Source organism: Strix aluco, chromosome 26 (genome assembly GCF_031877795.1).
Source record: "Strix aluco isolate bStrAlu1 chromosome 26, bStrAlu1.hap1, whole genome shotgun sequence".
Classification (NCBI taxonomy): domain Eukaryota; kingdom Metazoa; phylum Chordata; class Aves; order Strigiformes; family Strigidae; genus Strix; species Strix aluco.
The window spans coordinates 7,001,153-7,015,834 of record NC_133956.1 but is presented as its reverse complement, the minus strand read 5'-3'; the positions used below and the strand labels follow the sequence as shown (position 1 = coordinate 7,015,834).

Sequence of the window (14,682 nt, the reverse complement as noted above, 5' to 3'; positions counted from 1 at the left end):
GCTCTATACAGCTGGACCATATTCCAACCTCCACAGAGCTCAGGCCAGAGGTGCCAAAATCAAAGGCACAGGACCAGCTGCTGACCCATGGCAAAGCATGACCCTGCACCCATTATTCAGTGTCCCTTCCAGGCCCAGCTCTTCTGCAGGGTGATCCAGACCAAAACAGTGCAAAATTACAAAATGCCAGGCAGGAAAATCTTCTAGCAAAGCAGATATCCACCGGGGACAGCTTCTTTCCATGGAAGCATTAAAGGTCTGGATTTGAAAAGGCATCTACCCAAATACCCCTCACTCAAAGCATCCTTCTATTTTTATTATCAGTTCAACAAATATGAGATGTGAACAAAGTCCCATCAAAAAAAATGTTGCCTAACCTGATGAGGACAGAACTGTCCCATGGTGAAGAAGGCAAGTTAGCTGCCTGTGGGCCACCTAGAAGGGGCTCTTCTTCAGGAAATCCTGCTGCAAAAAAATGCCAGGGTCACATGCAGGGCACGAGAGGTCCACTTTTATGAGAATTGTCAATCATAAAAAGGACTGCTCAATCAAAAAGTGGCACCTTAGGAAAGATACGCTATCATTTATTCTTAGAACTGGCTTTGGAAGTCGCCTGCTTTCCTGGATTTTCCTCTTAAATAAAGTTTTGTTTTTCTGTTCTTTCCTGTTACGTGTGAGAATTTATAAAATATGACTCCTTCAACCTACTTCAGCTAATCTTTATCACTGAATTCAATAAAGTCAGAATAAGCATGGCCCTCTCTTCTCCCTTTTCACCCTAATTAAGATGCTCTTAAGCATCTCCCTTCTCTCCTTCCCTTGGGTGATACCTAATTAGCTCTTGTAATTAAAACTGTACCTGAAGGGCTGGGCTTGGCACAGATGTTGGCATTGTTCCAGGCAACACCAAGGGGTTACTGCCAGGCTCAGGTTGTTCCTCAGCACTTGATGGGACACCTGAGGGGCCTTATATAAGATCCTAGCAAGGAAGTTTAGTGATCAGGGCCTTGGGGACCTTTTCTGGTTGTCTGGCCTGGGGTATCTGGTTTTTCAGATATGTTGACTTCCAGTATTTCCTTCTGTAGTACTCACCGGTGAGTCCAAAGTTTCCCCAAGTGAATGTGAATAGCCTGCCCTGGAAGATTTTCCATCATTCATCCTTATGTCAAATTTTCCTCTGCTCATTAATCTTAAGGCCAGTAAAAAACACCAACCCACCCACAAATGAATTAGTTCAAATTTTCTCTCCCTTTTTGGATGTCTTGCTTCAAGCCCACACACTGTAGCAGAGCTGGAGAGCATTTCTAATGGTCCCAGCCCCAGCAAATGGAATGCTCCCCTTGTGCTATTACCCTTGCAGCTGCCTGAGCAAGGATGTTTTGTTCTTTGAGACCAAGGGCTGACTGAGGTCATTGCTCTTCTCTAACTTAAGACAGACAACTAAAAGGCTGGACCCAAGGCTGGCTCAGTTGGCATTCCAGATGATGAGAAAATCTTTCCTGGGAAATGTATGAATTTCCAACAGCCCTCAGCTTCCTCATTCACACCACCTGAAATCAGTCCAAGGAGGACACCATAGAAATTACCCCAAACAGGAAAAATTTTCAAGCCTGTTGTGGATCAAGGTTGAGCACAAGAGGGGAGAATTGCACCTTAGTTATTATACATAGGAAACTTGCAGTGTTTCAGGGTACCTTTTTTTCCTTTTTACCTGTAACTCAAGGTCCTTTTTATCATGGACATTTATCATTAAAGTCATATAAACATCTGAAGGAATCTGATTTTTGCACACTCTTACACCAAGTCACAGGGTGGAGGCTTGGCTATGGGAGATGCAGCTCAGCCAAGAAAGCTGGGAAATAGGAAAGGATGGGGCTGTAGCTCTCTGAACTACTGTTCCCAGGAAACCATGGAAACCCACGAAGAAATGCTATGGTTTCTGGGTATGCAGCAAACACAGTGCTAGCTATTACATTAATGTTTCTTTTTTATTTCCTTCTCACAGCTGCACCGTAAGATTCACTAACCGCACCAGAATAATCTATGGTGTGGTCTTCATGCAAAGATGACCATCAAATGGATGATGGCTTTTCAACTGTACTTAAAAAAAACCCCCAAAAACCCAAACAATCAGCAAAACTCAGATCTAAAAGTTGGTGGGCACAGGAGAGTGTGTGTGGTTGCTCTGTCCCTGCGATGCTGACACCCACAGTCACAGAGCTGCTGGGAGGATTTGAGGCAAAGGACTCAACCATGGGAAAACATTAACAGGATCCCTCAACACAAATATTCAAGCTCGTCTCAGCATCCACAGCCCTAAGCACAAGTTGGAGATAATTTCACAGCTGTGCTCCCATACACATCTGGAAAGTAAAAAAGTATTTATTTTAAGTTAAGGAACATTTAAGTCAGCTAGATGGATTCACTTTGAACTGAAATTCGCTCAGGACCATTCACAAGACTGCACAGCCTCCCCGTTCTCACCCAGCTCTGCTTCCCCACTCCCTTTCACAGTGCTTTTGGCCATTTGGATTTCTTTCACTTCATCCGCCACCACCACCACCCAGACATCAAATAAGGAAGAAAAATGGTATTGACTTTTGTCATTATTTATTACAAATTAAATTTTGCAAATTACTGTCTAAAAAAACAATAGATTTAAATAAATATACAGATATCAGGATGCTACATATGGCATGTGTGCAATAAGTCACTTAAAGATGAGACATTATACACACAAGGAGATATACATAGTACTTTACAGCAGTAGTTTTATTTTAAATTACTAGGCTCACATTAAACCATGTGCAAAGTTTCCTCTGGAACAAACCCTTTCAGGATTTTTTTCTTTAGAATGACTCAGACCTTCAGAAGGTCAAATATAAAAAAAAGATTCTCTGCAGCTTTGGGGACCAAATGATTAATCAGCTGTTTCATTTACAATACAATCAATTGGTCTAATTTTTCCCCCCTTTAGGGCTTAAAGCAAAATCAAGGAAGCAGTTTGTACGTCCAATGGGACTACACTTGCAACAGCCACAGATTTTGGTCCACCACCAACTTCAAGCAGCCTTTTAAAATGTTCATGTGTAATACTGGATTGGGCAGCAAGGGGGACCCAACAGTGGTTCCAGGAGAACAATTATTTATCTGCACTAACCAGATGACAGCTGCAGCCATGATTTATAATAGAAGTTAATCTGCCCAGGCAAACAAAAGTGCATTTGTGATACAGCTCCAGAGCCTTGAGATTGTGTTTGCCTGCAAGATTGGTTTCTAGGTCCTGGGCTCAGTGTTTTCCCCAAATTATTCCTTCCCTCCTCTGGGCCAGCAGCACCATGTTGCTCCGTGGCTGGGGAAGCAGCTGTGATTTTGGCATGGGTTTAAATCTGAGCCTTTCCTCTAAAGCGGTGCAGACAGTGCTGTGCTCTCTTCTTACCAATTCTTTCCTCCCCATCAATCCCACCTGGCTGCCCCTTGCCTAACGCATTCTCTATTCAGGTTACACTTCTCATAGTGACATGCTATCCATACACTGGTGATTTATTATATAGAGTCTGACTCAGAGACCTGATCTAAGCAAAGCAGCAAGCAAGCCTTTGCGTGCTATTTTCCCACCACCCATCTTCTCTGTCCCCTAGCCTTTCCTTTCAGGCAGAGCTGAAAGTAAGCTGGGATATTAGGTTAAGAGCTGGAAGAACTCTACCCCACTAAGGGTACGTCCAAGGAGATGAGACAGATTCACAGCACTGAACTCATCCAGACTAGCAGCTTGGCTCTGCCTCGGACCCAGCGGGGCTCCCTCCCCCAGGCTACCTGGGGCTCCTGCAGAAATGCAGCTCCACTTCAGCCTCCCCCCCCCCTGCTGCTGTGCCTGATGGCAGGGGTCATGCTTGGCTTTGATGCAAGCTCCGGTGTAAGCAAGCTATCTTCCACCTAAACGAGAGCCACTTAAGGACGGCCCTTCAGTGAATTTCTCAGCCAACGAATGCCACTGACTACTCAGCTGGCTTTCAGGCTTCTAGATGATGTATTTTTTTAATACAAACTTGGAGCTGTTTTACCATGGGAGTCTCATTCATACGCACATCGCACTGACAAGAGAAAAAAGCGCAAAGGTGGGCTCACACTGGAGGCAGTTTACCCCCATCTACAATGACCAGCCAAACCACCTTTGAATGGGGCCAAGCCGGAGCCATGCTCAAACACGGCTCCGAGGCAGAGCAGACCAGGCCAGTGATATGGGCTCAGTGCTGCCAGGTCCACAGCTGCACAGAGCCGTCTGGTTTGTACGTGATTCAACTGCCCAGCGCGGGCTGACCCTCTGCCTAGGACTCCAGTGCAGAGTTAAGCTAGTACTCCTCCAGCAAGACCCTTGCCTGATCCAAAAAGGCACAATTCAGCTCCACGACACATCTATGACTGTATAGAGAGACAGTTTTCCCTTTACAACAGTCTCTGGAGTGCATGCAGTACTGGTTCACGCAACAGGAGCATGGAGACTTCAACTTCTTCCCCCTTCCACTCATGGCCTTTCCTTCAGCTCTAACTACCGACAGCGGAGTTAGTGGCACCCACAGGACTCCAAATTCTTCTGGTGAACTTGGTATGCACCTGTTTCTTATCTCTTCTTCTTCCAGATGTTCTTCCTCCAAGGCAAAACTGTTGGCTGTGCGTTCCTCTGAGAACGGTGCTGACGCTTGCCGAACCGCAGACTGGAGACGGCAAGATCCCTGTAAACAGGAGGTACAATGTTCATTCTCCAGTCCATTTTCCTGCTTCTCAGCAAGAGCCCATATTATATTTATCTACCCCTCACCAAGATTTATTCTGAGGCAGAAGGTGGGGGAATTTCTAGCTGCAGCTGTATTAAGCCACAGCAGAGATCCATCTAGCCCAGTATCCCCTTTCCATCAGTGGCAGAGGATACAAGGAGTCCTGCAGCAGGGCACGATGCTTCCCCAGATCTGCCTTTCAGAAAGTGTCCCCACTGCATCTGATTTAACTGCCACCAATAGGCCAACTCTCCTTCAATTTGCCAACTCCCTTAAACTCATTTACACTCCTGGAGTCCACGTGTTCTTCCAGCAGTGAGTTCCACAACTCACTGATGTGATGTGAGAAAAGCCATTCCACTTGGTCCAAAGCTGCTGCCCAATCAATCATTTTCCTACATGATGCCACCCCTTCCCTTCTTGTACATCACCCATTTGCCTGTCCCATATCAGAGTAACTTCCTACTCCAATCAAGAATTACATTTTATGTAATATTCCTCTAGTTTTGGAAGGACACAAGCAACCCTGGTTCCCTCAGCTGTTAGCCTTCAATTCTACAGAGAGCAGAAATAGTCAAGTCTACTCATTTAAAAGAAGACAAGAGGGGGAAGTCAGGTAAAATCCAAGCGGTAAGTGCAGTGTGGAGTCACAACCGCGGATTTTAAAGTGCTTATGAGGGATGTTCAGAGTGGGTTTAAGGGGCATGCTCACCTGAGAGCTCTCAGCAAGCCATGGTGGGAAGGCCTCACGCCAACGCTCTGCGGAGACTTCACTGATGCTCCAGAGCTCACTGGGAGCTTCAGACTCTGGAGGTACCTAATGAGCAAGAGGAGATGCATGAACCACTCGTATCCAGCCATGCTGTGGTAAGTACCAGGGGGAGTGTTGCTCTAACATCACCAGTGACAGACTAAGACAGTTGAATGCATGTTTTTGAAGGGTTAATTGCAGCTATTTGAGAGCTATTCATGGCTCACTTTTACTGTTACCCTCTTTTGTCAGACCTCACTCTATTCACAGTCATATTTAATGATTGGAGATTTTAACTATTGCCTTGCTATGAAATTAATGACAGATCTCTACAATGACTTTGATCCCCACAGCATAAGCAACTCCTCTATGCTGCTGGCTGAAGCGAGACAACTGAGAGTCCACATGCACTATAAAAAGAGCTGGCTACAGAAGATATTTGACTTCTGAGTCGCAGCTCACAGCACTCCTGCTCTCCTGCAGCCTCTCCCACCTGAGCCATGCAGGAGATACTGGTGTCCCAGAGCTTCACACCCTCCGCTTGTCCCTCTCCCAACATGTTGTCAGCTCCTCCCTTCCCACCAGTGCACCCAGCACTTCCTCAGCCTCCTGGCAGCAGGAGGGATGGAGGTAACATTGCTTCATATCAGCTAGTAGAGACTATTGTACAATAAAAACACCCTAGTGACACTTTGCCAGGGCCTCTTGGGAGGGGTATGAAAGCCACTAGACAAGTTCCAGCTGTTTGCAAAGAGCTGCGCAGCCGTCCCCAGGGAGGCTGTAGAGTTACTCCAGCTCCTCAGCTTTGCCTGTCTGCTTGCACCCTCGCCTCACAGCCCCCAGGGACAGCCCCAGGACCCCCCTGACTTACCCAGGCTTCGCCTGGCAGAAGGTGGCACAGATGTTGTCCCTCGAGTGCGAGCACTCGCACCTGCTGAGCGATCTCTTGCGCCGCCTTGGCGGGCTTCCCAAGCCATAGGGAGCGGTGTGTCTGTTAAAAACAAAAGAAATCAGCTATGCAGCTAACTTTTTATTAGCCAACAGGTTTATAACACAGTCCTGGGAGGCAGCCAAGCCAGTGCCAGTATAATAAAAGACTCATCTATAGACAGAAGGTGAAAAGGTCACTGATATGTCTAAGCCTTTAAACTCCAGCTCCTCTCCCACCTACCACTGTTTTCCCCACCCTACCCCTCCCAGGGAGATTGCCAGTATGTGCTGGGTTGCAAGTGGAATTTTCTCTCCTTGCAGCAGCCCAGGAGCCCGTGCAAGGGTCGCCACACGGGCTGGGCGAGCTGGCAGTTCACCTGCGTGGCAAAGCACACGAGAAGCGTGGCTGCCCCAGTCCACCAGCAGCAAGCAGCCAGTTTCTCAAGCACAGAGATGTCAGGGCTTTCCCTCCCACCCCCCTGCCCCCCGTGGGTTTTAACACAGAGGACATAGTACAAATCAAGATGTCTTGGGGCCATAACAGGTTCTTCTGATCACAGCATGCTTTCAGAGCTGTTAGCACATTCCCACTCCATCTTTGATCTCAATCTACTCTCCCAGAGGGTTTAGGATTGGCAGTGACTGCAACTATTCTCCGAGCAAGCAGTGAGTTGTAATTGCATGTTAGCAAGCATGATTATAACCACACCTGAGTACATGTGTTTTGCTACAGTGTGATGGCCATTGGTCTGAAACCGCTCGGAAAGCTGCTTTAGCATTCTTGAGGGCAGGACTTGGCAGGCACAGGAGTTTAGTGCCAGCCCACCACTGTCTCATTAACAATACTGGCAGTCAGCAGTCAGAGTTACAGTTTGCAAGCGGGTAGAGTAACTTTCTGACTTGCAGCTATAACATCTTGGTGTTGCTTTTGGCTTGCAGAGGTACAAATCTCCAACAGAGATGAACCCACGAGGAAGCAGTGCCCTGCGCTTTCACCCCGCTCCCCTGCGGGTTACACTGAAACTGCTGAGCAGAAGCACAGTTTGTCCCTTTCTAGATGTTGGAAAGGACTTGGACTTGCAATGCTCTCCAGAGCAGGTGCTACAAGAGCCCCACGGGACTGGGGCCTTTCTCACCTTCCTCTAACCTAACCCCAGAAAAGCACAGTCACCCCCACTCATCAGAGCCACCCCCTGTCCACCCCCAAAAGCTACATTCATGCTCACCCAGGTGTGTTGACCCAGATGATATCCAGGTGACAGAAGTAAATGCATTCCTTATCCAGCCAGCTGTTGCAGGAACATCGCTTGGTCCTGGGGTGCGTGGCCAGGTGGGATTCCAGCGGAGGGTGGCCGGTACCTGGAGCAGAAGGAGGGAGGGATGAGTTGCAGGCTCGGGGCAGGGAGTGCCCGCCGGTATGTCCCCTCTGCGGTCACACCCCCGGTGAGGGTCCCGCGCTGTGCAGGCGGGTCTCCAGGAGGTGCAGCCCCGCCGATGAGGCTGCGGGCTCACCAAGGGCTCGCATCACCCCGGCAGCAATGCCCCCCCCCCACCCCGCAGCCAGCCTTCGGGCAGACCCCGGGCACCCCACTCCCCCAGCCGAGGGGACGCACGGCGGTCCCCCCCCACCCCCGGGGCGCCGAGCCCCCCCGTTCCAGCGCGGGGCTCACCATCTCCCAGGAGGGCGCAGAGGGCGAGCGCCAGCAGCACGGCGCCGGCGAAGGGGCTGGGCATGGCCGCAGGGAGTTGGAGGCTCTGGGGGGGGTGTTCTCCTGTTTTGGGGTTTTTTTTCTTCTCTCCACACCCCTCTCCCGCTGCTTCTCCGTGCGCTGCTTTAGCCGGAGCCGCCGCGATGCGTCTGAAGCCGGCGGGCGCCTGGCAGGTGCTTTATAGCCCCGCCGCCGCCGCGTCACGGCCCCGCTCCGCCCCGCCGCGTGGAGCGGCCGCGGGGGAAACAAGCGGGGCGAGAGCACGCGTGGGGGGGGGGTGGAGCCCCCCCCGCGCCGCCCCCGCTCCCCCCCCGCCGCCCGCTCCCAGCGCCGCCGCTCCGCGGGTGCGCGAAACACGCGTGGGCCCTTCGCGCTGCGGGGCGCAGGGAAGAGCGGAGGGGGGGGACGGTGCGGGGAGGCGGCGGAGTGGGGGGGGGATCGTGTGCGCGCGGCTCCGCGGGGCGGGGGGGGATGTGGGGGGGTGTCTATCCCCGTGGGGGGGTCCCGAGTGGGGGCTGCTCCTGCCCCCGCGGCGTGGCCGGGACTGGGGCCGCAGGTGGAGGCAGGAGGTTGTTCGCCGCCTCCGCCGGCAGATGGAGCGGGAGGGGTGCGGGAGGGGTGCGGGAGGGGTGCGGGAGGGGTGCGGGAGGGCTGCGGGAGGGGTGCGGGCAGCGCCGTGGGAGCCCGCCGGCCGCCTGCCCCACGCGTGGGGCTTGATCCCGGCCCCAGGCGCTTCCCCGCAGGGGGGGCCCCAGGCGCCGCAGCCCCGCGCTGCTCCTCCGGGCCCGGCAAAAAAAAAAAAAAAAAAAAAAAAGGCGAGTGAAACTGTGAAACGACCCGGTTTAGCAGGTCTGCACGGGAAAGCTGATTTAACCCGGGTAAACTAGGTAGAATTCGAGACAAGTTAAATTTCAAGTAAAAGTGTTACTCAAATCAAGAAAATACAACTGTTAAATGAAAGTCCCTGCTTTCTCTCTCCCTCTTTTTTTTTTCATTAGATCTGTTTAAACTCTTTTGCTACGTTAAGCAATTAAAATTTCTTGCAATAAAACTGTCCGAGCGCTGTCTGATTTTGCTTCAACATTAATGACGGCATACTCGACACTACCTGCCCATTTTTAGGATGCAGAGAGTGTGGAATAGAGAAGTCACCTCCTGGCGTGCACGAGGAGACAGGCAAAGCAGCTTCACCTTGCCCATCATGCAGAAGGAGGAAACCGTCCCCCAGAGAAGTGAGGGGTGCTGACCACGACAGGGCTGGAAAACAGCTCTAGGCACCCCGAATCGCCTGCGGCCACCCCTCCAGCTCAGGGAGGCAGCTCCTGGCTTCACAAATCTTGGAGTGGAGTATGCCTAGGAGCATGAGCAGGTTAGAAGAGCCAACAAGAACTACTGCACTTGACTTTCCCTCTATGTTTTTAAAGGCTTCTTAGGAAAGGGAGTGTATTTTTATTTGTTTACAGTGAACAGTTTAGTGTTTTATTGCACTGTTGTCATGAACAGATGTAAGATGATGGCAATTACAGTGAATCAGTGTGAGGTCTCATGCAAAGTGTAGCACGTGCATGGGGAATGGAAAGAGAAGAAAAAGTGCAGTGAGCCAGAGTGTGGAAAACTGCTTCCGTCTGAGCAATCGCTTCCACTCACAGCATCTCATGGAAGTAAAACAGGTTACAGTTGCATTCTTGCAAACAATGACAAGAGGCTTTAACATTGACTCAGCCCAAGCAGCGGTGTGGGTCCCTCTCTATTCATGCAAAATGCACACAGGTGTGTGCAGGGGAAAGCTCATAGTGGGATCAAAAAGATGTGCTCGGGGGAAATTATTGCTCTATTCACCAAACAGCTCCAACCATGATGGCACATGAGAGCACAGCTACTGTCAAGAGCTCCATTTACTGAGTGGGGATGAAGTGAGGAGGCACGGGAGGCCAGAGCAGATGAAAAATGTGCATCTGGGAATGGAGCTAAAATTGCAGAGTAGAGGACATGTGAGGCAGAGAAAATCAGGAATATTGAAAATTTTACTTTAATAAGAAAACAAAGATACAACTGATAAAATAAAGCTTCAGTGTGAGCGGCAAACAAGTAGAGGGAAGTTTTTAACCTCTGAACCAATGCAACAATCATCCTAAAGAAAATAGGGAAATACAATAGCAGCATTACCTGTTACAGCCCATATTCCAGCTGTGCCAAGTTTCAGAGTTATGTCAGAGCTTGGATACTATGTGACATTCCAGATGCCAGTTCAATGATATAATAAATCTCCCTTGGCTCCACTTTCTGTGATCCTCATTCTGGTCACTCCAGGGTGAAAGAAGATATCCTCGACGTGGGGAAGGTAACGCAGCAGCAGTTACCCACACGGAGGCTGGGGAATAAATGACATAATTTTACTTAAAGAAGGGGCTCTTTCTTAGAAAAGGTGCATGAAGTATGAGACAGAACCACAGCAATATGGCTTTCCAGGATTCGCTTACTGAAAGGATCAGCAGAGAACTTTGTCACATGAAGATCACTCATGTCTCCAGGAAGGAAGAAGAGTCTCAAGTTAACCTGAGATTTTGGAGATCTGGGTTCAAGCTATTTCCTTTACCAGACTCCTCTTGTGGCCATAGCTTTGTCCCTTGGCTTATATTTCCAAGAAGTGCCTGAAGCTACAGGTAACTGTCTCTAAAGATCATTTACTGGGTTGCTAGAAGACAAGTACCCAGGTATCTGCAAGGTATCCACCTTTAATGCCACGTGCAAAAACATCTTTACAAACCAGACCTTTCACCCAAGATTTCTCACTTGTTTCCTTCATTTCTCATAAATCCCAAGAGATTTACACTGTTGCAGAAAACAGAGCAAGTGTTACACCCTCTTGTTCATATAAGCCTCCTGAATGGAGTTGAACTAATTTTTTTATCCAGGAAATACCCTACTGTGTTGGGCAGGCACAAACCTGACCAGCACACGTATGGATGTTTGGCACCGGTGTTTCAAACATCTTAAAGGATGTGGGGCTATGGACGAAAGTCTCCGTTTGTTGCAGGGATGTAGGAACCCTGCAGAGAAGAGGTGGGGTTGGGATTGCATTGACCAGGACTGCTTTGAACTGACCCTGCTCTGAGAGCTTTGTCCACAGCTACAGAACTTCTGTGTGAAAAAAACAATGACTTTTTAAAAAGTGATTTGCCTTTAGGCTTGTGAAGAAGAACATCCAGACACAGGGTGAAAGAGCTGTCTCAGCATCAGCCATCCCCAGAGTATTATTCTGGTACCAAACTATGGTGGTTTCAAGAGTAAATACTCATTTTAGGCTGAATGTTCGATCCCCCTTCACACTCTGAGCTGGGGAGTTCAACCTGGACTGGGAGTGGTGGTTCTCCTTGACCTCCTAGACACAGAGAAGCTGCACTGCTCCTGAAACTGTCCCTGTTCCCCTGATAAAAAGCAAGGGCCACTGCTTCCCAGGGCCAACCCTCCTGGCATTATCACCACACTGAAATCACTAAGAAAAACAACAGGCTGGAGCAGAGGGACGGGTCCGTGCTACACAAACACGGCTTCCAAAGAAGGAACAAAGGCGTACCCAGGGTCCTAAATGCCAAAGATGGGCTTTGCCTCCTGCAGTTATTTTTTCCCTTTTGTTTCTGACTGTAGGAATACATTGTTCACTTCATTGTGAAGAGTTCCAGGCAGACATGACGAAAGGGACAAAGCAGCTCAAGAAAAGAGACGTCCCGTGCAGCATTCATGAAATGCGCTGTTTGGAAACAAGGAACGAGCAAACAGGAAAGTGCTTTAACCATTGAGAAGACGGGATCCCAGCGTGTTCTTGGCACCAGCAGGAACAATGGGGTGATGTCACGAGCCAGAATTCCCCATGGTGGATGGAAGCCCAGCAAATAATCATAATTCTTGTCCTGGGACATTAGCAAAATTTTTCCACAGTTGGTCATCCCCCACTGAGTCCCCGTTAGGAAGTATAGGAAAGAGACATTGTCAAGTGAAGCTTCCTTTGGGAGATTTGTCCCCCACCTCCAGATCAACACATCAGTTGTTATAAATCACTGCTTTCTGCTGACTACAAGGAATTTCAGTGGTGGTGCTGGGAGGCTGAGCACAGGGCTGCCCGAAGAATATATTTCACACAGTGAAGAAGGATGCACACAAGGGCCTGGATACTTGCAAGGGCAAAAAGGGCAGAAGTCTCATTAGCTATCTAAGGGCTTTGAGCCAACACAGCATCAGTACAGAGCACCAGCCTTGCAGTTTCAAAGGTGCTGAGAATGTCAAGGAGCTTAGGAGACGAAGTCTTGCATGAACAGGGGTGGTTAGAGAATTTCAACCAAGTTTAAGGCTGCTAAATGATATGGGCGATATGAGGGCATCCTTCAGATCCCAGACTCTCTTTCTTATTTTGGGTTAAAGTCAGCTCTGTGGAGAGTGACCTGAAGTTCACTTGCAGCCCCTAGGCATGTTCTGAAGCAGCTCTTGAATTCCCCTTTGGCTTCTTTCTTTTGACAGGGACTAGTCCCATGAGAGGAACACGATAGCCAGGCAGTCCTCACAGGTTGTGACAGCTGTCAATCATTATTGGGCTATTACTGAAAATCCAGACTGCTCTCACCTCTCTGAGATTTGCTCTGCAAGACCCCAGTCAGCTCCTCTGCAGAGCACACCAAGTCTGGGCTGTCGCTTTAATTTTGTTACATGAAGGTTGCTGTTAGTACGATGGGGAGGTGGGACTGCTTGGCCATGCTGGCCATGGGATTACTCTTTCAACAGCAAAAAGGAATTTGATGAGTCTAAGCCAGTCATGAAATGGCAGCCCTAAAGGAAAGAAGCATTAAGAAAGGAGTGTTTGCATGGTTTACTGATAACAGATTTGTCCCTGTTCTATGTTTGTCTGTGGTCTGCATTATCAAAGCCTAAATATACCATGAAGGTTTGTTTACTCTGGTCCCAGTTTCCAGATCTTTGTGTGTTTTCCCCATTCCAGAAGTTTCCAGAGAAACCCAGTGTACCTTAAAGGCATGGGGACAGATAGCCTGGCCCCAGGCATTGGGACTGCCATCCAAAACTGCTAGAGTTGTCCTGCTGCCTCTGTCTCCCCACATCACAGACACAACGCAGAAATCTCCCCAGGAAAGTGGTGAGAGAAGGTGGGGTCAGACAGAAAGGTGAAGACCATGCCCTGCAACCTGGGCCTTGTGTCTCCATCCTTTCCAGTGAGGTGGGAAGGGGACAGGTGGGCTGGGCTTTGCGTGGACCACCTCACATCCAGGAGAGCCCGCCTGGTTGTAGCATCACACAGAAAGTGTCTGTCCCCATGGCAGCACTGACCCCCTGGCAGGATGCTGCCCTTTGCCTTTCTTGCATGTCCCTTGAGGCAGCCTGTTTTAATAAGGTTGGTATTTGCCTGACATCCTTGCTAGCTAACTGCAGGAACGGATTATCTCGGACCTGTACTGCGTGCAGAAGACACAAAGCCATGGGCTTTGTTCTGTAGGGCACGGTAGCACTTTCCTGCCTGAGAGTTTAAATTTACAGTGGCTAAAGTGGCTCTGAGACAGCAAAGGGGGAGGGCAGGCGTTGAGTAAAATCATGTTTCCTTTCTGCAGAGCTTCTCGGCTTTAACTAGAGGTCTCAAAAGTCATTTGAAGGGGGCAAGTTTGATACCAGTGGGGTTATGGCAATGATGGACTTGCCTGGGGATGTCTGTCAGGCAGAGGAGGCCTCTGCAACGCTGCAATTCAGGGAGCTGCTCATGAAAACTTAAGGGCAGTGAAAGGGAGGTGCGATTCTCAGGTGATTTCAAGGGGGGGAAAAAATGAGTTGAATGTCTCAGAGACCTTTGAAATGTATTGAGCGGTCTGTCTGTAGTCTAAGATGATTATCACTCTGTTACACAAGTGTAATTAGTTTTATAGCAAAGTAACTAGTCCTTTAGTAAAATAAAAGAGGGGGGAGGCGAGATTTGCCTCTAGGACACCAGTTCAAATTAAATCAGGGAAGGCACTAGATAAACTGAGAATATTGTGAATATATGGCTATGTGATCAGCTTTGGAAGGGACAATCAACTTCATGCATCAGGGCTCTCCTATTATATTAGACCTGGATGAGACCTACAGCAGAAGCAGGCCATACCTTATCCCTTACAGCAAGACTTGTCCACCTTCCTCTTCAGCTTCTTCTGTTGGTCACTGCCACAGACCACAGACCCAGCCTGGTCTGGTTTTACAGCTGTTATTTTAAAGTCATAATAAACGTGCTCCCGATGACACCGTTTCACACTGCTGCGGGAGCTCTTGCAGAGAGACGCACTGGTAAAAACTTGCAACTTTCCCACACCAAGAAATTTGCTGAATATTTTCGGCACAAGCTATTCCTTCTTCGAAAAATGTAAGGACTCTAAAAGCTGTGAACTCATCCTATCCCTTCCTCACTACCTGGGAAGCAAAGCATGTTCACCCTTTTTCTGTGGATGGAAAAGTTGCATCAAAGGGAAACATTTGCAGGTAAGAA

General features: G+C 49.1%; 1 protein-coding gene across 1 annotated transcript; it reads right to left on the bottom strand.

Annotated features, from left to right (window-relative positions):
- Positions 1-2,599: 2,599 nt before the first annotated feature.
- LOC141934944 (endothelin-2-like) lies at positions 2,600-8,289 on the bottom strand. Its single transcript, XM_074850787.1, has 5 exons — positions 8,127-8,289; positions 7,683-7,815; positions 6,398-6,517; positions 5,488-5,592; positions 2,600-4,733 (listed from the first exon to the last, which is right to left on the bottom strand). Exons 1-5 carry the CDS (start codon positions 8,188-8,190, stop codon positions 4,622-4,624), a joined length of 534 nt encoding a protein of 177 aa, XP_074706888.1. The 5' UTR covers positions 8,191-8,289; the 3' UTR covers positions 2,600-4,621.
- Between the last annotated feature and the right edge of the window lie 6,393 nt (positions 8,290-14,682).

Excerpts from the sequence above, each read along its gene's own strand:
- LOC141934944 (XM_074850787.1), bottom strand. The coding sequence starts at position 8,190 with ATGCCCAGCCCCTTCGCCGGCGCCGTGCTGCTGGCGCTCGCCCTCTGC. Across the intron at positions 7,816-8,126 it reads CTGCGCCCTCCTGGGAGATG|GTACCGGCCACCCTCCGCTG; the intron begins GTGAGCCCCGCG and ends CTTCTGCTCCAG. Across the intron at positions 4,734-5,487 it reads GGCTTGCTGAGAGCTCTCAG|GGATCTTGCCGTCTCCAGTC; the intron begins GTGAGCATGCCC and ends TCCTGTTTACAG.